The sequence below is a fragment of the Scyliorhinus torazame genome, chromosome 14 (assembly GCF_047496885.1).
Source record: "Scyliorhinus torazame isolate Kashiwa2021f chromosome 14, sScyTor2.1, whole genome shotgun sequence".
Lineage (NCBI taxonomy): Eukaryota > Metazoa > Chordata > Chondrichthyes > Carcharhiniformes > Scyliorhinidae > Scyliorhinus > Scyliorhinus torazame.
The window spans coordinates 56,699,661-56,723,067 of NC_092720.1; the positions used below are offsets into that span (position 1 = coordinate 56,699,661).

General features: G+C 45.6%; 1 protein-coding gene and 1 long non-coding RNA gene across 9 annotated transcripts in view; one reads left to right on the plus strand and one right to left on the minus strand.

The window, feature by feature from the left end:
* The first annotated feature begins 205 nt into the window (after nt 1-205).
* LOC140389752 (uncharacterized) lies at nt 206-6,636 on the plus strand. 2 transcript variants are annotated; one of them, XR_011934471.1, is made up of 3 exons: nt 206-333; nt 5,927-6,007; nt 6,502-6,636. It is a non-coding gene; the product is annotated as an uncharacterized lncRNA (long non-coding RNA). The 2 variants fall into 2 exon arrangements; XR_011934470.1 differs by lacking the exon at nt 206-333 and adding an exon at nt 5,073-5,234.
* mcf2l2 (MCF.2 cell line derived transforming sequence-like 2) overlaps nt 6,404-23,407 on the minus strand; it is a 650,277-nt gene continuing 633,273 nt past the window's right edge. For 6 of the 7 annotated variants that reach the window (XM_072474222.1, XM_072474228.1, XM_072474225.1 and 3 more), the window contains 3 exons: nt 19,048-19,160; nt 10,448-10,551; nt 6,404-8,823 (listed from right to left, as the gene is read on the minus strand). In XM_072474222.1, the coding sequence (XP_072330323.1) occupies nt 8,723-8,823; nt 10,448-10,551; nt 19,048-19,160 (318 nt within the window). In that variant the 3' untranslated portion in view covers nt 6,404-8,722. The remainder of the gene's footprint in view (nt 8,824-10,447; nt 10,552-19,047; nt 19,161-23,407) is intronic. The other variant, XM_072474227.1, reaches the window with a different exon arrangement.

Consider the following 23,407-nt stretch of genomic DNA (forward strand, 5'->3'; position numbering starts at 1 on the left):
TACAGACACAGGGTTGATTGAATATCACTCCCACCGCATGGTTTGTAGCAGATTGGTTCGTCAGTCTGAGTAGCTATAGCAGGATTAACAGTAGCGTTGAATCCAAGTAGGAGAATTGTTAATAGTTTAATAAACGTGTTAAAGCTATCTCCAAGTCTGAACCTTCTGTTGTCAGAGTGCACATCAAGGAAGCAGCTTATGCTGAGTCAAGAGCATAACAAAACATGGTTCCGGGAGTGAACTGTTTCAATCCATATAGTTAAAACTCAGCAAACAGTGACTACCAGCGACAGCAGCCAGGCAAGATGATGTTCGAGACCCACAGCACCTCAGGTACCAAGGCAATCTCAGTGAAAATAGTGTTAATAGTTTAATAAACATGTTAAAGCTATCTCCAAGTCTGAACCTTCCTTTGTCAGAGTGCACATCAAGGAAGCAGCTTATGCTAAGTCAAGAGCACAACACAATATGATTCACACCCCCCCACCCCCACCTTGAGGACTGCATTACACACTTAGGCGAGTAGTCACACCTGTTTCCCCAGCCCTGAAGTTAGCAATCCACCCCCGAAGTCATCACTGTGGTGTTAGCAGTAGCCAATCTGCATGCAGACCTCATTTGGTTCCTCCCTCATTCATCTTGAAGAGTTCTGAGGCCCAGGTTCCAGGCATCATAGGAATCTTCAATCAAATGCAGAATATATAAAAACGCCCACCACTTAATTTCATGGCGTATCTGTCAATTCAAAGCTTCTTCAAAGATTTAATATTGCCTTTTGAATTGAAAGCAAATATGGTGGAGTGAATGGCCCCATCTTTATACTAGTTTGTTGTTTAGTAAACACCAGAGCTCCAAAAGAGTCTTCTCATGCTGCAATGTGATAAATGTGGCTGGACATTGGACAGCATGGGCCGGATGGAACTTGTTTATCAGTTGCTGGAAGGGAACAATTTAGCTTCTCTCAAGAAATTTACAATACTCTTATGGTAAATAGATCTGAAACTCCCCTTTGGTCTAAATTGGGGAAAGGGAATTTTTGAAATGCTCCCGCAAGATGTCGATCTTTTCCTGGGTTTTGCCTGTCATTATTATTGATTGCTTCCGGGGATATTTTCTGGGGATCTATAAAGGCCAAGCTAGGTAGGGTTCATCGGATAGGCTCTCCTACAGTTTGTACAGTTTGAGATTTGGGACTGATCAGATCCCATCCTGTTATTCTCTGGAGTTAGATTGTTCAACTATGTGTAAAACACAAAAGGCTGAAATTCGTTCGTTCATGTTTGGCTGTCTGAAATGAATTCATGCCTAACCATACAAAACCCACACATGTCATGAATATTTGCACTGAAATGATGATTGTTAATTCCTGAACAAGTACAAAAGTGATCGGTGTACTTTCATTTTTCTTGTGTTTCCCAGCCTAGAGTGAGATGGATAGGCTGTTCCATTTGTCTAGGTTAGATTTAAAGCCTGACTAATATTTCCAAGAAGCAGTCAGTAAAAAATACATTCTAAAATATGGCTTTAATGCCAATAGATCGATTCCAGTCTTATTATGTTTAAGTATTGTGCAGTATTCTTCTGTGCTCTTTTGTTTATGTCAACAATGTAACTTGGAAGTAAATCTGATCAAATCATTTCAGGATGTAGTGGATATGATCTCCAGTCACTGTATACTGCAACCAGGGAGTAAATGTTAATCTTAGACGTGCTCGAACGTACCTGTTATACGAGGAACGGTTGAGGACTCTGGGTCTGTACTCGTTGGGAGTTTAGAAGGATGAGGGGGGATCTTATTGAAACTTGCAGGATACTGCGAAGCCTGGATAGAGTGGACATGGAGAGGATGTTTCCACTTGTAGGAAAAACAGGAAGCAAAGGACACAATCTCAGACTAAAGGGACGATCCTTTAAAACTGAGATGAGGAGGAATTTCTTCAGCCAGAGGATGGTGAATCTGTGGAACTCTTTGCCGCAGAAAGCTGTGGAAGCCAAATCACTGAGTGTCTTTAAGACAGAGATAGATAGGTTCTTGATTACTAAGGGGATCAGGGGTTATGGGGAGAAGGCAGGAGAACGGGGATGAGAAAAATATCAGCTATGATTGAATGGCGGAGCAGACTCGATGGGCTAAATTCTGCTCCTATGTCTTATTGTCTTACATGACACATAAAGATTCAGATTTTGGACCTTAAGTGTTGCTCAGCCTACTTATTGAAACATCCTTTTGTCACGGACCCAAGACAGAAGGGCGACGCAAAAACATGAACTGTAACACCTTGTATTGAAAGTTAGAAATCTGCATACCAGCGCTGACTTTTATAATGAATTTCAGGAATTACTAGAAGTATGCTTAAAAACAGAAAGAAAAATGTGATCAAAGATGACTCTACAATATGCATGAATCGTATGAATCAGTGTTAGTGTTATACGCTTGTGCTCTTTGTATTTAATATTTACCAAGACATTAGACCAGGGAGAAAGTCAAGAGAAGAACAATTGCAGCAATACCTAGTTCTGGGCCTCTTAGCTATCAGCACAGCTCAGGGAACTATCTGCTATTTTCATTGAAGAAGTATAGACTTCAAGGTAATCTAATTGAGGTTTTAAAATGAGGAGAGTGATGTGTTATATGAGTGGGTTTAACATTGACTGCAACTGGATGCAATGAGACTAGAAACAGGCTTCCGACACAGGAGATGGTTCAACACTGTTTTATTGAACCTGCTGATTGCTGTACGTAATCTGCAGTGGGTTGACACTCTATTAATCTAAACTGATAACCTCTGTCTGGATTGACCAGACTGGCTCTCTGTCACATGGAGATGGTGCTCACTGCACTGTGCACCCTGACTATCTCTGTAGCTGTATCCAGTGAGAAGAGGCAGAGTCTTGATGCCTCATGTGTTTTATAGTGGTGGTGTCCCCTGCAGTGTCCTGTCTGGTGATTGGTTGTTCTGTGTCCTGTGTGTTTTTGGGTTATTCTGTGTGTCAGTCACTGCCTCTCTGTATCTCATTATATACATGAGTGGATATTATGACAGAGAGAGTTGGTTCTGTTGGGGTGGATAGGTTATTTTTGGTTGAATTTTGTTATGTATTCAAGTAACACTATTGGCTGGTGAAATATCAGCAGTGACATCAGCGGAGCGTTTTGCAGGCTTTTGGGGAGTTCACCATCTCACCCTGTAGAAGCAACATCTCTCAGGGACTTAAAGCGTGGCACCGCTACTTCTTTATCTCTTTGTGGTAATAAATATATTTAAAGAATATGAATGGGAAAATTAAGAGGCGTCAGTATGAAATGCAGAAGCATGAAGTTAGGCTGAATGACAGGAAATTGTATTTCACAGAAAGTGTTGATTTTCCATTTGGAGGCAGGACCCTGATGCCAGGATCAAATGCGGGTCCAACATAGCACCATGCCGAGACTAATCACCAGGAATGCTTTTATTGTATTGATCAATTCATGGTCAGACTGCTTGGCATCTAATTAAGGATGGTGATGCCCATCAGCAGCCCCAACATCTGACGTGGGATGATTGATCCCTGCAAAGAGGGAGAGGTGCTTCATATAGGAGGTGCCCTCTAAGATAAAATAGCCACAGATGCTAGGCCAGGATCACAGAGGGTAACCCCTCCCCTAGAGAGCTAGCAGCCACGATTGCAAGGGTGGGTGTGGGGGGTTGGGGGGCTCCGTGGGTGAAGTATTGCCCTACAAAATCTCTTGCCTGAAGACCACCTTCTCATTTGAGGCCTACCTGCTGATTGGAAAATACTAGCCAGTGTGGGAGAGGAACCTGGGTCGAGATTCTCTGACTCCCCGCCAGGTCGGAGAATCGCCGGGGGCTGGCGTGAATCCCGCCCCTGCCGGTTGCCGAATTCTCCGGCACCGGATATTCGGCGGGGGCGGGAATCGCGCCGCGCCAGTTGGCGGCCCCCCACACGCGATTCTCCGGCCCGAATGGGCCGAAGTCCCGCTGCTAGAATGCCTGTCCCACCGGCGTAGATTAAACCACCTACCTTACCGGTGGGACAAGGCGGCGCGGGCGGGCTCCGGGGTCCTGGGGGGGCGTGGGGTGATCTGGCCCCGGGGGGTGCCCCCACGGTGGCCTGGCCCGCGATCAGGGCCCACCGATCCGCGGGCGGGCCTGTGCCGTGGGGGCACTCTTTTCCTTCCGCCTTTGCCACGGTCTCCATCATGGCGGAGGCGGAAGAGACTCCCTCCACAGCGCATGCGCGGGGATGCCGTGAGCGGCCGCTAACGCTCCCGCGCATGCGCCGCCCGGAGATGTCATTTCCGCGCCAGCTGGCGGGGCACCAAAGGCCTTTTCCGCCAGCTGGCGGGGCGGAAATTAGTCCGGCGCGGGCGTAGCCCCTTAAGGTTGGGGCTCAGCCCCCCAAGATGCGGAGGATTCCGCACCTTTGGGGCGGCGCGATGCCCGACTGATTTGCGCCGTTTTGGCAAACACGGGGAGAATGTGCAAACTCCACACGGACAGTGACCCAGGGCCGGGATTGAACCTGGGATCTCGGCGCCGTGTGGGCAGCAGTTCTAACCACTGCACCACCATGGTGCCCTTGAATTTTTTTTTAGCACTGGGGAGCTGAACCCAGAGATCGGGCTGTCATTTTGAAAAGGTGCCCCGAACTCTAAGTGAGCTTGTGGATCCCCCCATGCCCTACCCATGGCAAATGTCAACCTCCCACACACAGGGGCACTACCCTACACATCCCACTATGGGATCCCTAGAGGGCCCCCTCTTCAAGCCCCCACAAGCTCCCTTACTGCACCTCCTCCCTTCCAGGACCCCTACCCATCACCCCCATCTCCCAAAGGCCCTTACTTATTTGCCCTGCACTTCCCCACGCTTCAAACCCCCCTCCACCCTCATTTCATGAGCATGGCCCCCCTCTGCCCTTGATCCTTGGCAGTGCCACCCTGGCACCCAGGCAACTCTTGTCAGCTTGGCAGTGCCACTAAGGCACCTTGGCAATGCCAGGGTGGCCATGTCAAGGTACCAGCTGAGCAGCGCCACAAATTAACTTCAACATTTTTCCATTCCAGGCGGAGGGCCAGGGGGCCACCCTGCACTTACCCTCACCACCCAGGGATCTCCAATTGCCCAGGAGACCTGCGGGGCCGGTCTGCTTGGTCCACATTTGTGTGGATTAGTGCTGATTGGCGCCCGGCTGCAGCCGAGAATCGAGAGAGGCCGGCAGACCCCGGGCAGGTAGGTCTAAAGTAGGTTTAAGACACTTCCGTGAGTGTCATTTGGTCCCACCCCTTTTGGGCAGAGTTCATACTCCGACATCCCGCGGGACTTGGTGAATCCCGCGAGGCGTGGATGCCATCAGGAGGCCCGCTGGTGGGCTCTCCGGGGATTCTCCGGCCACGTTGTGCTTTGGCTTGAGCGAAACGTGGCAAGAGAATTGGGCCCTAAGTCTCGTTTGATAGTGATGGGTAATTCCCTGAAAAACTCGCCACAAATTAACTTCAACATTTTTCCATTAAATTCTGCCCTGCGACACGACTGTCTAGGCAGACAATCATACACAGACCTCAGTCTCCAGATACATTAGTTAATTTTATTTGAGCCCGGACTTTGGATCGAGGTTGCAGCTTAAACGTAAAAGCCGCCTGGCCAATCGGCTTGCCCGGCAACTGTAAAAGTAGATGGACAATGTAAAATCCCAGTTAATTGCTGTTCAATTAACTTAAGTTGGCTTCTTGATTGTTGACAGTGTGCTTCTGACTTGTGCACGTACCCACTGAGTGAAATATAGAACGAGGGCACAATGATGTAGTGCCCAACATCTTGCACAATTGTAAACGCTTTTGGGTTGGGCACGAATCAATGTAAGATTCTGATCTTAGATTTTTTTCTGAAGTTTGCCAAAGTGTTTTTTTTTCTGCCTCTTGCAGGAAATCATATGGCTGGGAATGAATGTTACACATTTATATAATGCCTTTCATGACCCCAGGACATTGCAAAGCACTTTACAGGTAATGATGCTCCTTAGAAATGCAGATATTATTGTAATGTAGGAAGGGAGGTTTGACAGGGCGTGCAGATTGCTCTGTGTCAGCATGTGACGGACTTGATGGACCAGTTCGCCAATTTACATTATTTTCCTGTATACCCCGATTATATAACTGTGTTTGTATTTTGTATTTGATTATTTAAACAGGTACTTAGCAACAACCTTTATTTAAACTTGTGCCTAATAGCTAATTTTGGAAAAATCTACAGATGAAAACAGCGCGTCACTAAAGTACTGGAACTCTCGTTACATTTTTAAACAGTGTCTTTTCTCATTATGTAGTTAGATTTCTCAAATGTTTGTTTTCACAGTTGCTGTCAATTGGCCTTGTCTTAAACAAATTCACAAGCAAATTAAATAATCAGAATTTGTTTTACTGCTAATGTTACAATATTCAACTTAAAAATGTACACTGATAAGGTATTTAACAATGGTTTTGTTTTTTGGTGCCAAAAGGGATTAGATGTACAAAATACAGCTCGTTCCACTTGAAGATTCCAAAGTAAGCCTTGAGCTTTCTCAACGATGAATCAAAGCAGCTCTTTCCACAGCAGGATTCCAGGCTTCTGAATTATTACATAAATATCAGCACGTAACAACATATGTAACAACATATACAGATACTTCAACATACGTGTATAACTGATAGGTAACATGTCCGTCTTACACTTGCACCAAGTCAGTGCTGAAGCTGGATTGCACGTACATTGAATGCGCAACTATACATAAAAAATAAACATAAATCTTTTCAAAAAATGATTGATCTCTAATATATATAATAAATTTGTTTTGACACAATATAATCTTTGTTCACATTATACATTAATATACGACAGACAACACAAAAACTGTTGCATAACAACAGAAAGGTTAAGCTAATGGAGGGGTCTGAGTTTGGCAGACAATTTGCGCAGAAAAAATCTAAAATGACAGTGCAATAACAAAATCTTGTATGAATCACAGTAATGATTTCATTTGAATTGTTTTACAATACAATTACTATACAATTAAAATAGACGATGGTAAGTATTTTCAATGACATTCATCTCCTGCCAGATAGACCACAAGCCTGTAGTAGCAAGCAAAATGCCAGAGAAACATCTGGCACTTCTACACCGTTGTGCAAATGAGAGTACTTTGGTCAATGCCTGCTGGTTTTCCTTGATTTGTTTGGGGGTGATAGGTGACAATAGGATAGAATGTAACTGCCAGGTATCTAGAATTTCTCGGTTAGGTTTAGGCTTGTAATTTAATTGTAGTCTAATGATTGCAGGTTGGCACACGTGCATTCTTAGTGTACATGAGGACATGATTGTCACATTATGAAATGTGTTTTCTTGGAACTTTTCGCCAGAAACTAAATTAAATTAAAATGTTTATATTTCATGGGGGTTAGGAAAACATCTGTATTTGTGGGAAAACAATTTGAGGCTCTGAATTTTCATTAAACACTGATGCAGAAGCTGACGTTCTGATCACCAGAGTGGAGAGTATTCTCTCCACATCTACTTCACCTTAAAAAGATCATGAAACATATTTTTTGCATGGTTTGTTTAAACTTTACGCAAAAAAACATTAAGTTTTTGCCTTCTATTCACTGGTCATCATGAGTTAACTGATAAATCCCCCCTCTTTTTGACTCAACCATTATCGTATAAAAAAACACACTTCTGACAAAAATTGATAACTGCCTCTCTTCAAGAGACATAAAACATTTCACATCAATCAGTTTTACACTTCAGAAGGTCCACTATGCTTTTGAAGATTATTAAAACATTCTTTTGAAAGTATAACCATCTTGTAGTCCAAATAGCAATAAAATACAATATAGCATGCAACCTGGTCTGCCTACAGCTTTCATACAGCACTTCAAACTGACGTATAAGCAACAGTCTGCTATTCCTTTTACGAGCCATATTTGTATGCCTATGATCCATGCCAATTGTCATACGATCTGTCCCACAGTAGTTGTCTCAAGGATGCAGCTAAAGGCCACTGCTAATAGAGCAGAGGTTGATAAAATGAAAACGCAATCATTTTACTGAAGTAAAAGATGGCGGTATTTCCCTGCAGATCAGAAACCATTTCCTGAGAAAATTATCTTTTCAAGTGGCATTAGCAATCTCTCTTCTTAGTGCACCAATCAGTGAATGTGTATAGGCATCTTTATGCATGCTCGCGTCTTGTTTGTGGGCAATTTCCACAGGCAGCTAGGGTTTAGATGTCATGTAATGAATCAGGCTGCTTGTGTGCTTGGAAACATAGGAATAGAGCTTATAGCATGAAATACTGGTTTGGCTAGTCAAAACATTCCAGGAGTTTGAACTCAGTTTTTATTAATGCCGCCTGAACTATATTTAATGTGGTTTGTCCCAACAAACAATGTTGGTAATTGGAGAGTCAAAATGTTGCAATCTGCAGAAAATGAAATTGGATAGGGTTCAAAAACTTGGCCCTTGCTAATGCTCAATCTATTAAACCATTAAAGAGCATTTGTTATGAACAAATCAACTCATTACAAACAAGAAAACTCAATTCTTTACACACAGCTACATGATTCTTCAGCAGTGGAGTATTTTATTCCCACTTCATGTGGCCAGCTACTGAAGTGTCCTCAAGCTGACTATAGGCCTGATTGAAGCCTAAGGTACAAGGGATGATAGAGGAACTGACAAGATCAGCTTTCAGTTCTGGTTCCTGAAGTATAGCTTCCCATGTTTGAACTCTCCTTGTCTTCACTATCAGCAAATGCTGCTGTGCACATATCACTGTAAAAATCTGTAAAAGCAGATACGTCATTAAAAATTTCATTTGAAAGCGTATTTGTCACATCGCATAAACTGTAGAGAATTAGTAAAATGGACACAGATTTGGATGCGAGGTTCCTACAGTTTCAGTTTCCTCCCTTTTGCTCTCACACCAAAGGCCCTGACTCTTATTGAGGTGCAATTCTTCAGTGGAATGAAACTGAGCCCAATTCTAATCACACCCAATGTTTACAACAAGAGTTACGTGAGAACAGACAGATGCAAGAATCTTGACAGATGTACTCCTCTGTTGAATCAGGCTACAAAACTAGCTCAAGCGCCCACTTCTCCAGCAAGGATTAGGAAATTTAGCCCAGACCAGGCCCAGGGATTGAACCTAGGACTTCCTAATTGCATAACTCACTAGGTGGTGGCCGTTGTGATGGTTTTGGTTATAGAACGTGTCTGGTAAAGAAGTCTTTGTAGTCTTCTGTATGTTGACAGCAAGTCTTTATTAACTACTTGAAATGATACACAGAAATTCAGTAAAATGTGCAAGCAAGGAGCTATCTTCATGCCTAGGTCTTAACATGTCTCTCTCTACTCAATACCACATTGACCCCCAGTCTGGGTCATGTGCCTTCTTACAATATTATGTGGGTGGTACTGTACTCAGTCCATATTAACCCTGTATATGCCAGACCCTTATATGCCAAGTGCCTTTATTCAGCAGCCATTGGAAGAACTCAAGCTAAATCCTTTGGCATTGATCCTCCATTTCATTGTAATACTGGAGGAAGTGCAATGGATGGAGCTGCCATACCCCAAACTCAGAAAATTTTCAAGGTTACTTAAATAATGCCAGCAGGCTCATCATCTTCCAGGTGCAAGCTTGTATCAGAGGATGCAGAGAATGTCATGTAGTTTGGCCTTGGGGTTGTGCTTTTCATGCTTATGTAATTGATTATGTTGCAATCAATTAAATAGGCTTCCCAAGCCCTGTCATTTTTTTTATCCTTCCCCACGCAACAATCATAGCACCTTTGAAAGACAAGGACACACCAAAATCCCTTCACGTTGCTGCTAAGGTGTAAATAACAAGAAAGAAAATCCTGGTATGTATTTGTGTCTAATTATACATCCGATTCCACATCTGGGTGAGTTGGCAGCTGAAGGTGTGGCTCCCAAGGATTGGCTGACCCATTCCACTCAAGCTACACCCCACAGTCCATAAAACGTAAGCAGAAAAATCTAGTTCAAAGAATTTCCTTGGAGCTGCCCCTGCACATGACCAGATTGTGGTGAAGGACTAATGTTGGTTTAATAGCATCTCTGTGGAAACTTCTAGCCTAAAGCATTATCCAGGTATAAATAATTCAGTGCGCAGGGGCAACCATTTTATAATGGAACATTGTTCCTCACAAGAATATTGTAAGTAATTGTTATGTATCTAACTATTTAAGGAATATTGTTTCCACACAGCGGGCTGAGCTTTCCAGCCTTTCCTGCCAACGGAATTGTCTGATGGAAAATCCTGGCTATATTTGCTTATGAAAATATAATTACTTATTACTCTAAATTCTTTTAACTGCATTCTGAAAGGATATCTGTCAGATTTAGTGCACCAATCTTTAAGTTAAACAAAGAGCTCTGACCTGAATTATTATCAGTCTGATCAGGCTTAAGTTCTGAACCAACTGGTTGGAGAAGAGTGGAAGGGATCCATCCTGTTTTATAAGTTACCAAACTTCTCACTTTCCTGAAACACAGACAACGCAGGAATAATTACAACAAACTATTGGTAAATATGTGGAGGCTGACATTCAATGCAGGACGGGTGGTCACACATTGGGCGCGATTCAATGGAAAAAAAATAGAACAGTGTCAAAGTACAATTTTGGGCTCGTTTGATGGGGTGATTTGCAGTGGCCATGTTGATGAGGTCGCAGTCTGTATTCAACGGCAGTTAGTGCCAAAAATGAGCTCCCACGAGATTCTCGACATTATTGGCAACTTCGCCATCTGATTCGCCTGACTCACGCCTCAGCAGCTCGCTGCTAACAAGGGGGAGCTGGTTTTAAACGCTCCCTCATCACTCACTCCCAGCTAACACACAAGCATGGCAGCGCGCAGACCTGCCCCTCGCTTTGGGGATACCAACACCACAAGGCTTCTCAACATTGTGGATGGGAGGCGGTCCACCATGTTCCCCCGAGGGGGTCAGAGGACCAGCAGCAGGGTCACCAATTCTGCGTGGGTGGCAGCGGCAGCGGCTGTCAGTGCGGGTAACATGACAAGAAGGACTGCTGTCCAATGCAGGAAGAAGACAAACAACCTCCACTGAACTGAAAGGGTAAGTTACCACCTCTCTCCTGGCATCAGTTCCACCTACCATTGTCAAACTCCCAACCCTCCCAATCACTGGCTGACACCTCACACCCTGACCACATCCGACCTGTGTGCTTGTTCCTCAGAATCTGCTGGCAGCCACCAGCACAACCCCATCATGTCCAGGTGAGGTACCCACACATGCCACCTGCTATAGACCCGCCTGACTCATAAAGCATGCAGCTCACAATACCCTCTCTTTGTTCCTGCAGGAGAAGATAGAATTCCTACAGAGCAGAAGGAGGCCATTCAGCCCATCGAGTCTGCACCAATCCTCTTGATACAGCACCCTACCCACCCCACCCTGTCCTGCCCTATCCCTGTAACCCCATAACACTACCTAACCAGTGCATCTTCCGACACTAAGGGGCAATTTATCATGGCCAATCCATCTAAACTGCACTTCTATGGACTGTGGGAGGAAACCGGAGGAACCGGAGGAAACCCACGCAGACACGGGGAGAAAGTAGAAACTCCAAGCAGACAGTCAGCCAAGGCAGGAATTGAACCTGGGTCCCTTGTGCTGAGAGGCAACAGTGCTAACCACCGTGCCGCCCTCACACATAAATGGAATGGGCCAAGACAGGGGGGGGGGGAGAGTCCCTGAGATTTGAGTCCTCAACCCCGATGACGAACAGGCCATGGAAATCGTGAGGTTGCCCGAGGAGAGAGCAGTCACCAACTGTGAGGTTGGCCTGCGCCAGAGAGTTGAGGATCCACTGCCCCATCACCCAGAAGACCTCTCTCAAGTGCGTAGCTCATGTCAGACAACATGATCCTCCCCTCTCACTGACCATATGCCCATTGACTCGCAGGATCTCCAGCTGATGAGACCGGGCGATCCGGAGTGGATCCCCCCCCCACCACCCAAGAGAACACCTCGGAGGACAGCTCCAAGGAGGCTACCATCGAGGTGTCACAGCTATCATCACCACCTTCCACCAGCACAGAGACACACATTTCCTCCTCAGACGAGGCCGCATGTCCCTCTTCCTTCTCCTCCAGCCTGTCGCCATGCTGCTATGCCAGATTGTGGTGGGCACAGCAGACCACCACAAAGTGGGAGACCCTCTGTGGGGTGTACAGCATGGCACCACAAGAGCGGTCAAGGCATCGGAACCGCATTTTCAGCAGGCCAATGCACCGCTCGATGACAGCACGGAAGGCAGCATGGGCCTCATTATAATGGGTCTCCAACTCGGTCTCAGGCCTCCGCACTAGCGTCGACAGCCATGACCTGAGCGGGTATCTCTTGCCCCACAAAGAACCAACCCGTCATCCTGGAGTGATCGTCAAAGACACCAGGGATCTCCAAGTCCCCAGGACGTAGCTGTCATGTACGCTTCCTGGGTAGTGCGCACACACGTGCATGACTCTGAGGTGGTGGATGCACACGATCTGAACATTCAGGGAGTGGAACCCCTTGCTGTTAATATAGGGCACTCCCTGATGCCCTGGTTCTCGCAGGGAGACATACGTGCCATCAGTCGCCCCCTGGACCTGGGCAATAGCAGAAAATGCTGCAGCCCGGGCACCTTGGTGGGCCTGGTCCAGCTGGAATGTGATATATGCCCTGGCGTACAGAACTTCCCGGATGCATCTGTGGGCAGAAGATTGAGCCATGCCTCACAGGTCCTTGCTCGAGCCCTGGAATGACCATACGACATAAGGGTTGAGGGCTGCAGTGACCCTCATGGATACTGGAAGTGGATGTCCTCCTCCTCCATGGGGTGCCAAGTCCATGATGATGTGGCCCATGTTCCGCACTCTCTCCATGCTGAGGTGGAGTCTTCTGAGGCACATGGTGTCCGTCAGCTCATTGAATGACCAATGACGCCTGTACACCTTGGGCCATCGCTGGCCTTCCCTTCTGAGTCTCTCCTCAGTCTGATGGGTGGCAGGGTTGTCAGGGTGTGCAGTGGTCCCCTGCACATGGGGTGCTGCCTCCAACCTGTTTTGGCTTTGCTGCCGTCTCCGGCATTGCCCACCTCGGCTGCCACAACCAACACGAGGGCAGCCACGGCGGGATTGATTACAGCAGACATCATTATATCTGTAAGGAATAGGAGAAGGAGAGAGACCCACAATCACTTAGGGCTTCCATCCTGGGACCCTAAAATCCCCTAAGTCCCCCCGAACCTTACCTGCACCAGTGAATGTACAGGGAAGCATGTGTGTGAATGTCAGTGCGTGCATATCGGCGAGTGAGCACGTGCATAAAGAGTGTAAGTGTGAATGACTGCGCGTGTGTGTCAGTCAGAGTGCATGTGCATGACAGCGAGCAGTACAGACCACCAGAAAAGGTCACACCGGCACAGGCACAGCGGAAGGAGAGAGAACACCCCACCTCTTCTCTCGCACATGTAATTTGCCCACAGCCCCTACATCAGTGGAAAGCCATTTGGTAAACCAACCACCTGAAGGTCCCACTGACATGGAGCATAGCGGAGGAGGGAGAGAAAGTGAAAACCACCTCCCCCTCTCCAGCACAGGCAGTGTCTTCCAGCAACTCCCAGGCCACAGAGGCTGGAGAGGCTGCAACTGGCAAAAAGATAATCCAGTGACATGTATCCACCATACAATTCCGACCCCCCCGCCCCCCCATCGACACCGGTAGTCCAAGAACGTATCCCGGTGCAATCTCCAGGCTGCGCAGTTGAGCCGGGCCGCCGCCAATCCTCTCCTGCAGTATTGGTGTCTGATCTTCCATCATTACCCTGTCCGAGGACTGGGCCACAGGAACGCAGGGGGCATTAATGGGTGACCCACAGGTCCAGAACAGAATACACAGTCAACACACAAAACAGGCCTTTAAAAACATCCATAGACTACTTGAGCAAGCCTTGCTGCATCCTTAGCCTGGTAGTAGGCCCGCCAAAATCCTCCCTCGTCGCACTCCAGGTAAAAGAGACAGAAAAGCAACCACCTTCTTTCCTCCCTTCCCTTCATCCTACATCAGACTCCTATTTATTGACCACAGCTCCGCCTTCAATACCATAATCCCAGCCAAGCTCATATCAAAGCTCCAAAACCTAGGACTTGGCTCCCCACTCTGCAACTGGAGCCTCGATTTTCTGACCAACAGACCACAATCAGTAAGAATGAACAACAACACCTCCTCCACAATAGTCCTCAAAACCGGGGCCCCGCATGGCTGCGTACTTAGCCCCCTACTCTACTCCCTGTACACACACGACTGCGTGGCAAAACTTGGTTCCAACTCCATCTACAAGTTTGCTGACGATACAACCATAGTGGGTCGGTTCTCGAATAACGACGAGTCAGAATACAGGAGCGAGATAGAGAACATAGTGGAGTGGTGTAGCGACAACAACCTCTCCCTCAATGCCAGCAAAACTAAAGAGCTGGTCATTGACTTCAGGAAGCAAAGTACTGTACACACCCCTGTCAGCATCAACGGGGCCGAGGTGGAGATGGTTAGCAGTTTCAAACTCCTCAGGGTGCACATCTTCAAAAATCTGTCCTGGTCCGCCCACGTCGACGCTGCCACCAAGAAAGCACAACAGCGCCTATACTTCCTCAGGAAACTAAGGAAATTCGGCATGTCCACATTGACTCTTACCAACTTTTACAGATGCACCATAGAAAGCATCCTATTGGGCTGCATCACAGCCTGGTATGGCAACTGCTCAGCCCAGGACCGCAAGAAACGTCAGAGTCGGGAACAGCGCCCAGTCCATCACACGAACCTTCCTCCCATCCATCGACTCCATCTACACCTCCCGCTGCCTGGGAAAAGCGGGCCGCATAATCAAAGATCCCTCCGACCCGGCTTACTCACTCTTCCAACTTCTTCTATCGGGCAGGAGATACAGAAGCCTGAGAACACGCATGAAAAGACTCAAAAACAGCTTCTTCCCCACTGTCACCAGACTTCTAAATGAACTTATGGACTGACCTCATTAACACTACACCCTGTATGCTTCATCCGATGCCAGTGCTTATGTAGTTACATTGTATATCTTGTGTTGCCGTATTATGTATTTTCTTTTATTCCCTTTTCTTCCCATGTACTTAATGATCTGTTGAGCTAAAAATACTTTTCACTGTACCTTGGTACACATGACAATAAACAAATCCAATCCAATCCTTCATCTAGAAAGCAGCAAGTAAGCCCAAGGGAAAGAGGCAACAGGCAAGCAGAGAAGGCAGCAGCAAGCAGTAAACTCTCAGCTACAGCAGCCTCCAGGAATTTGCAACCACCAGCAGGAGCAAACAGCAAATACAACCTGCAGCTATGAAGTGCTATCACAGCTAACCAGGCTAATTCCTCATTTGAAATAGCCTTCAGCTGTGCAGTTAGAAGCTGCTCACAGTTAAAGGGGTGAAATTGAATTTCAGGATCGAAGCCGGAGCAGGGGTCTGACTGGAAGAGTCTTGTAGGACAAACATGCTGCAGCTGTGGTCGCCCCTGTTATGGGTCTCCACAATATTTAAAAAGATGATTTGAAGGCCACACAGATACAAAGCCCTTCACTCCCTTGGCCCAGGGGCGATCCCCAACCTGAAAGCTCCATCCCCTTGACCAAGCCCAACCTTCCCCCTCCCCCACAACCTGAAAGCTCCATCCCCTTGACCAAGCCCAAACGGCCCCCCCCGCCCCCCCCCCCCCCCCCCCAGCACTGGGGCAGCAGCTCCGGTACCCTTGAGCTGAATGCCGGAAAATGGAAATGGCTACTCACCTCCTCACTTCCCCTCAGAAGCCATTGTGCCAACTTCCCGGTTTTGAAAAGGAGCACTAAAGGACGCCCAGGTGACGTTGCGCTGGTGAGTCGGGCATTTTCAGGGAGGCCGCTGCATTCCACTTCAATCTCGTTAATGAGATTGAAATGAATGCAAATGGGGGTTAATGATATTCTCACCATTTCTGGGCGTAATTTGGAACTCGCCATCGGGAGGGGGTTGGGTGAATCGCAAAATGGTTCGCGCTCAACATAAATCTTGATTTTGGCCTTTCCCGCTATTCAACCAATGCGCCCAGATCCGCTCTGGGCGCAATGCCGTGGTTAAAACGTGGCCATTGCAAGAATCATGGAAAATTCTATCTTAATTCCTTTTTTTAAGGATAGACCATTTATTTTCATCAAGGGCTAGGCAAGTTAGCATTTTGTAATTGAACACTTATACTTGGGCGCTCAGTGTTAAAGTACTCGCAGAGTTAAGCACAGAATGGTCACATGCCTAATGAAACTTGCTGGGACTGAGAATCAATCCTTGGTCTACGTGGTGTATTTCAGACGTAACAATGGCGGAAGTGCAATAGAAAGGCTTCAAATTAGTCTGGAACCTGGTCAGGTTGTAAATATTACTTCAGTACTTTTTCAAACTCTGAATATAGAATGGGATGTAGAAAAGGAGCTAAGTGAAAAATAATAAGGTAACCTCTTTTTAAATCAATGGAAAGTATATTTAATTTTAATTCTTGGCTCTAACTTTATCTGCTTATCCATACAGTTATCATCTTGAAAACAATTTCCGGTTTGCATTAACTGACGTTCAATTTTTAATTAAACCATTGTAATTTGACAATGATCACAGTTACTCATAGTGTATTTTACAGTGAACTTATAACATGAATACAATGGGTAGCATTGGGTAGCAGAAATATTCATTAACTTTATAACCATCCATGATTATAATACCATAACCGTTATTAAGCAGTCTTTATGCCTCTTATTTCTGTTAATCGTTCTTGCCTTCCCTTGGATTTCTTTAGTGCTTCAATTTTGTTTATTCCACCTCCTATTTCATATTGTCTGAATCAATTTAACTTTGAAGTGTCTTATAATAACAAGAATAATATAATAATAATCTTTATTATTGTCACAAGTAGGTTTGCATTAACACTGCAATGAAGTTACTGTCAAAATCCCCTAGCCGCCACATTCCGGCACCTGTTTGGGTACACAGAGGGAGAGTTCAGAATGTCCAATTCACCTAACAAGCACGTCTTTTGGGACTTGTGGGAGGAAACTGGAGCACCCGGAGGAAACCCACGTAGACATGGGGAGAACGTGCAGACTCCATACAGACAGTCACCCAAACAGGAATCAAACCTGGGATCCTGGTGCTGTGGTACCATGTTGCTTGGAAGCTAAACTGACAGGTGCTGTTGCCATCGACTATTTTCTATCCCTTCAATTACTCATCTGTTAGGATACCAGATGAAAACCCCCAAATAATTCTTCAGTTTGTAAAACTGTGAGGAAACGAAACGTCAGCTCAGGAGTGATGATGCTGACCAATAGGTATCCTTTACAAACTTTAATTTAAACACAGAATTAACCACATTAAATCAAATAAATGTCAATTATCAGTTAAACAGTTCTTAAATGAAAGGGAAATCTTTAACTTACAACCTACACCTGCCACTATATTCCAATTAACCAACCCAATAAAATTCAAAGTTAACAATCGGTATTGCTTGCAATCAGGTCTATGCAGACCTTTGGAGAGAAAGACCCTTTCATGAACAACCTGACAACCCTTCTGTCTTGTCAGTTTCAAATCCTATGCAAAACTGCTGTTCAATTTAAAATCTTCTGGCAGGTTGCAAAACTGCAGACCGACCTGGCTCCTCCCTTAAAATTACATCATCTGTATCCCACTAAGTTGTCTATGATCTGCGTAGGAAGGACTATACACCACTCCCTCATAAATTCTCTACACCCCAGGGAATCTCCAGCAATAAAAACAATATCCCATTAGCCATCTATATGTAAACAAGAAAATGGTTAGTGTTGGATTCAACAATTATAGAGGGGTTCCTTTAAGAGAATTAGCTAATATACACTGGAAAATAAAATTATTCTTGAAAATTATTGAATTTGTAGGAATATGATCAAGTTATACAAATTGGAGCAGCACAGTGGCGCCGAGGTCCCAGGTTCGATCCCGGCTCTGGGTCACTGTCCGTGTGGAGTTTGCACATTCGCCCCGTGTTTGCGTGGGTTTCGCCCCCACAACCCAAAGATGTGCAGGCTAAGTGGATTGGCCACGCTAAATTGCCCCTTAATTGGAAAAAATTAATTGGGTACGCTAAATTTATTTTAAAAAAGTCATAGAAATTGGCTAAACTCATGAATCCTGACCATGACTGTCAATAGATACCGACAAATGTTGCAAAAGATGTACTGTAGAGAAGCGATATGAGGGTACATTCAATGAATTTGCAACAATCTCGTAACTGAGACCTAGGAATTTGACCATGGGACAGGAAGCATGAGAAGGATAATTAATTTAGAGTAATTGATTAATGTCTAATTAGCCAATTACCTGTTAAGTGACTGACACTTTCCTGAACGAATCAAGGGGGGTCTCAGCTGAGAATTAGAAGCAATGAAAGTAAATAAGGGGCCAAACCATAGATAAGGATTCCCGTAAGAATATGTTCCGTATGACTGATTAGTAGAAGAAATTTAGCCTTCCGAGATTCTTCAACCATTCATGATTACTTTAAAAAAAAGCCTTTTGTTGAAATGACTATTATTTTGTAATTCTGGAGTTACTTTTATCTTGAACCTTTTTGCTTCACTCTTCAGTATCTCAAGGACTTTTCAACGCACTCTCAAAAGCTTTTTGATTTAATTTTGTGCAAATGTACCAAGTGAATTATTGAAAATAAAGAGTGCTTGGATACTTCAAACCGTACTGAGTGCCTTATCCTGAGTACGAGATAAAAGGAGATAATGGTTACCTCACTTCTACGACTTCTTAATTACAGCTTTAGCAGACACATGAAATGAAATGATATATACATTGCCTGTATATATTTTAATAACATTGCAGCAACAATTATAAAATATAACATATAACAATTTTGGCATTAATCACAGACTGAACTCACCACTGTCCCTCTTCTCCCTCTTGCAGTACCTCAACCACTTCATCATTCTGCACTGCAAGTTCCTCAATTGACTTAGTTTCATAATTGCCTTCTACTCGGAACAGACTTTGAGCCTGAAATGAAGAAATGTGCAAAATGTAGACACATGATAAGAATCAAAATGCCAGTATGTAGATTTTCAAAAATAATGTACAATATTAAAATTGACTGCAGTTCTGAAACAATTGTGGAGCTATGTCAGGGAATATGGTCATTTACCAAGCAATTAATTGAAAAGTGACAAAGAGATTGCCTTAAGAATGGAAATGAAATTAATTATTTGATGGAGTGACATTTATCAATTATATAGTGCGCGATCGAACAGTCTTGTTGTGCCCGACTCGGCGACGCAACGAGGCCTATAAATCTTGTGAGAAGGGCAGCACGATGGCACAGTGGTTAGCACTGCCGCCTCACGGCACCGAGGTCCCAGGTTCAATCCTGGGTCACTGTCCGTGTGGAGTTTGCACATTTTCCCCATGTTTGCGTAGGTTTCGTCCCCACAGTCCAAAGATGTGCAGACTAGGTGGATTTGGACACGCTAAATTGCCTCTTAATTGGAAAACATTATTTGGGTACTCTAAAGTTTAAAAAAAAAATCTCGTGAGAGACCTCTCATGAGATTTGCGACACTTGGAACGCTGGGTGTGATTCAGATTTACATATTTAAGTGAGCAGTTAGGCTCATTTAAATATGTCAGCACCTGATGCTTCTGAGGCCTGGGAACGAACGCCCCCACCTGGGAAACCTCGCCATGGTGCCATTTAGCACTGGCCCACACAAACGTAGACCAGGTGTAATGGCACCTGGGGGGTCTCCTAGGTCTTTGGAGGCCTGCTGGCGGTCGGGCTCTGGGAAGGGTGGTACCCTGGCCCTTCCGTTGCCAGATGGGAACCTTGGCACTGCCAGCCTGGCACCTGGTAGTGATTCGGGCATCCTGGCAGTACAGCTCTGGTGCTGCCTGGCTGGCAGGAGCACTGCCAGGATGCCAAGCTGGCCTGTGCCAAGGTGCCCAGATGCCAGATTGACCATGCCAGGTATCGGGACTAGGGGTGCCCTGCCCTTATGAGGTGGAGTGAGGGGGAGATCAAGGATCCTCGAACAGGTAGCCTAGCCAGTGACATCCATGTCCCAAAAATAATCCTATGAAGTATGGGTAAAATAACTGAGTTGTTTAATGCAATGTCACATGCTCAGTGGACATGGAATAAAGTTCATAAAGGATGTTTGAACTGAAAAAAATTGCAATAAATATTAATGTGACTGGCAAGCATTTGCACAAAGAATTTTTGCAAATGAAATAGTTAAGCAGAGATGAATGAATTGCGTTCATTTAAGAATGCAGCACAATTGCATGTTGCAAACGATTGTGAATTGAGACTGTATTCTATATAAAGTCTGTTCAAAAACATGCAGCTCACCAAAGTCATTCAAAATATTGAAGTAAACCAGGAAGGAGCTGGCAATGTTGTTTTTAAGTGTTAATGCCTTAAAAAAGTAGTTTGCATGTTAACGCCATGTATGTGCTGTCAGAAGTACTTTGCACACATGTTCTAATAAAGTATACAGTGTTTCCCATAAAAGCAAAATGACACGCATTTGATGAGAATACATGTGGACAGGTGAAGGCTGTAACCAAACTAGGGAGCTTACAGCCTTTGACGTGGCCACAGTGAAAATCATCGAGAAGCAGACAGAAGGCAAGGGATTGATAAAGCAGAAAGAGGAATCAGAAGTTAAAGTTATAACTTTAAAGCCAATATATATACTGTCTGTGAGGAGTCTGCACATTCTCCCCATGTCTGCATGGGTTTCCTCCAGGTTCTCCGGTTTCCTCCCAAAGTCCAAAGATGTGCAGATTAGGTGGATTGGCTATGCGACATTGCCCTTAGCGTCCAAAAAGGTTGGGTTAGGTGAGGTTATGGGGATAGGGTGGACGTGAGGGGACAGGGTGAAGATGTGGGCTTAGGTAGGGTGCTCTTTCCGAGGGCCGGTGCAGACTCGATGGGCAGAATGGCCTCCTTCTGCACTGTAAATTCTATGCGCAGTTAGGCAAACAAATTTAAAGGGGCCAGGCACTCAAATAAATCGCTTTCACACTCCGGACAAAAGTAGAAGGTACTTTGGTGGAGACAGGCAATATTATGTTGATGGAAGTAGGCTGTCTTGGCGATAGAGAGAATACAGGATTAGAAGCTCAGCTCAGCTCAGGATCAAATAGGATGTCGAGGTTGTAAATAATCTTGATGTGGAGATGCCGGCGTTGGACTGGGGTGAGCACAGTAAGAAGTCTTACAACACCAGGTTAAAGTCCAACAGGTTTGTTTCGATGTCACTAGCTTTCGAAGCGCTGCTCCTTCCTCAGGTGAATGAAGAGGTATGTTCCAGAAACATGTATATAGACAGATTCAAAGATGCCAGACAATGCTTGGAATATTAGCATTAGCAGGTGATTAAATCTTTACAGATCCAGAGATGGGGTAACCCCAGGTTAAAGAGGTGTGAATTGTGTCAAGCCAGGACAGTTGGTAGGATTTCGCAGGCCAGATGGTGGGGGATGAATGTAATGCGACATGAATCCCAGGTCCCGGTTGAGGCCGCACTCATGTGTGTGGAACTTGGCTATAAGCTTCTGCTTGGCGATTCTGCGTTGTTGCGCATCCTGAAGGCCGCCTTGGAGAACGCTTACCCGGAGATCAGAGGCAGAATGCCCTTGACTGCTGAAGTGTTCCCCGACTGGAAGGGAACATTCCTCCCTGGTGATTGTCGCGCGATGTCTGTTCATTCGTTGTCGCAGCGTCTGCATGGTCTCGCCAATGTACCACGCTTCGGGACATCCTTTCCTGCAGCGTATGAAGTAGACAACATTGGCCGAGTCGCACGAGTATGTACCGCGTAGCTGGTGGGTGGTGTTCTCACGTGTAATGGTGGTATCCATGTCGATGATCTGGCACGTCTTGCAGAGATTGCCATGGCAGGGTTGTGTGGTGTCGTGGTCACTGTTCTGAAGGCTGGGTAGTTTGCTGCAAACAATGGTTTGTTTGAGGTTGCGCGGTTGTTGGAAGGCAAGTAGTGGGGGTATGGGGATGACCTTGGCAAGATGTTCATCTTCAGCGTAACAGACATCTACAGACGTTGAAAGATGCCCTCGTAAGAACGGGATATGGCGCTCGACTCATTGATCGACAGTTCCAACGCGCCACAGCAAAAAACCGCACCGATCTCCTCAGAAGACAAACATGGGACACAACCGACAGAATGCCCTTCGTCGTCCAGTACTTTCCTGGAGCGGAGAAACTACGACATCTTCTTCACAGCCTTCAACACATCATCGATGAAGAGGTATGTTCCAGTAACATATATATAGACAGATTCAAAGATGCCAGACAATGCGACTCGGCCAACGTTGTCTACCTCATACGCTGCAGGAAAGGATGTCCCGAAGCGTGGTACATTGGCGAGACCATGCAGACGTTGTGACAACGAATGAACGGACATTGAGCGACAATCACCAGGCAGGAATGTTCCCTTCCAGTCGGGGAACACTTCAGCAGTCAAGGGCATTCAGCCTCTGATCTCCGGGTAAGCGTTCTCCAAGGCGGCCTTCAGGACGCGCAACAACGCAGAATCGCCGAGCAGAAGCTTATAGCCAAGTTCCACACACGAGTGCGGCCTCAACCGGGACCTGGGATTCATGTCGCATTCCATTCATCCCCCACCATCTGGCCCGCGAAATCCTACCAACTGTCCTGGCTTGACACAATTCACACCTCTTTAACCTGGGGTTACCCCATCTCTGGATCTGTAAAGATTTAATCACCTGCTAATGCTAACATTCCAAGCATTGTCTGGCATCTTTGAATCTGTCTATATATATGTTTCTGGAACATACCTCTTCATTCACCTGAGGAAGGAGCAGCGCTCCGAAAGCTAGTGACATTGAAACAAACCTGTTGGACTTTAACCTGGTGTTGTAAGACTTCTTACTGTAAATACTCTTGTTCAGTCTCAGAGACCGCACCGTTTTATTCAGCTTCTTGCCAAAGTTACTGTAAAACCCAGGAGAATCCCTGTGGCATTTCAAGGCCCATGCATTAAATAAAGGCTAAGTGTTTATTATACTCAAAATACACACAAACACATGGCATGGCATCCAATCAGATCTCAGCTTGAACATTGTCCTTATAAGACCATAAGACCGTAAGACATGGGAGTGGAAGTAAGGCCATTCGGCCCATCGAGTCCACTCCACCATTCAATCATGGCTGATTTCAACTCCATTTTCCCGCTCTCTCTCCATAGCCCTTAATTTTTGAGAAA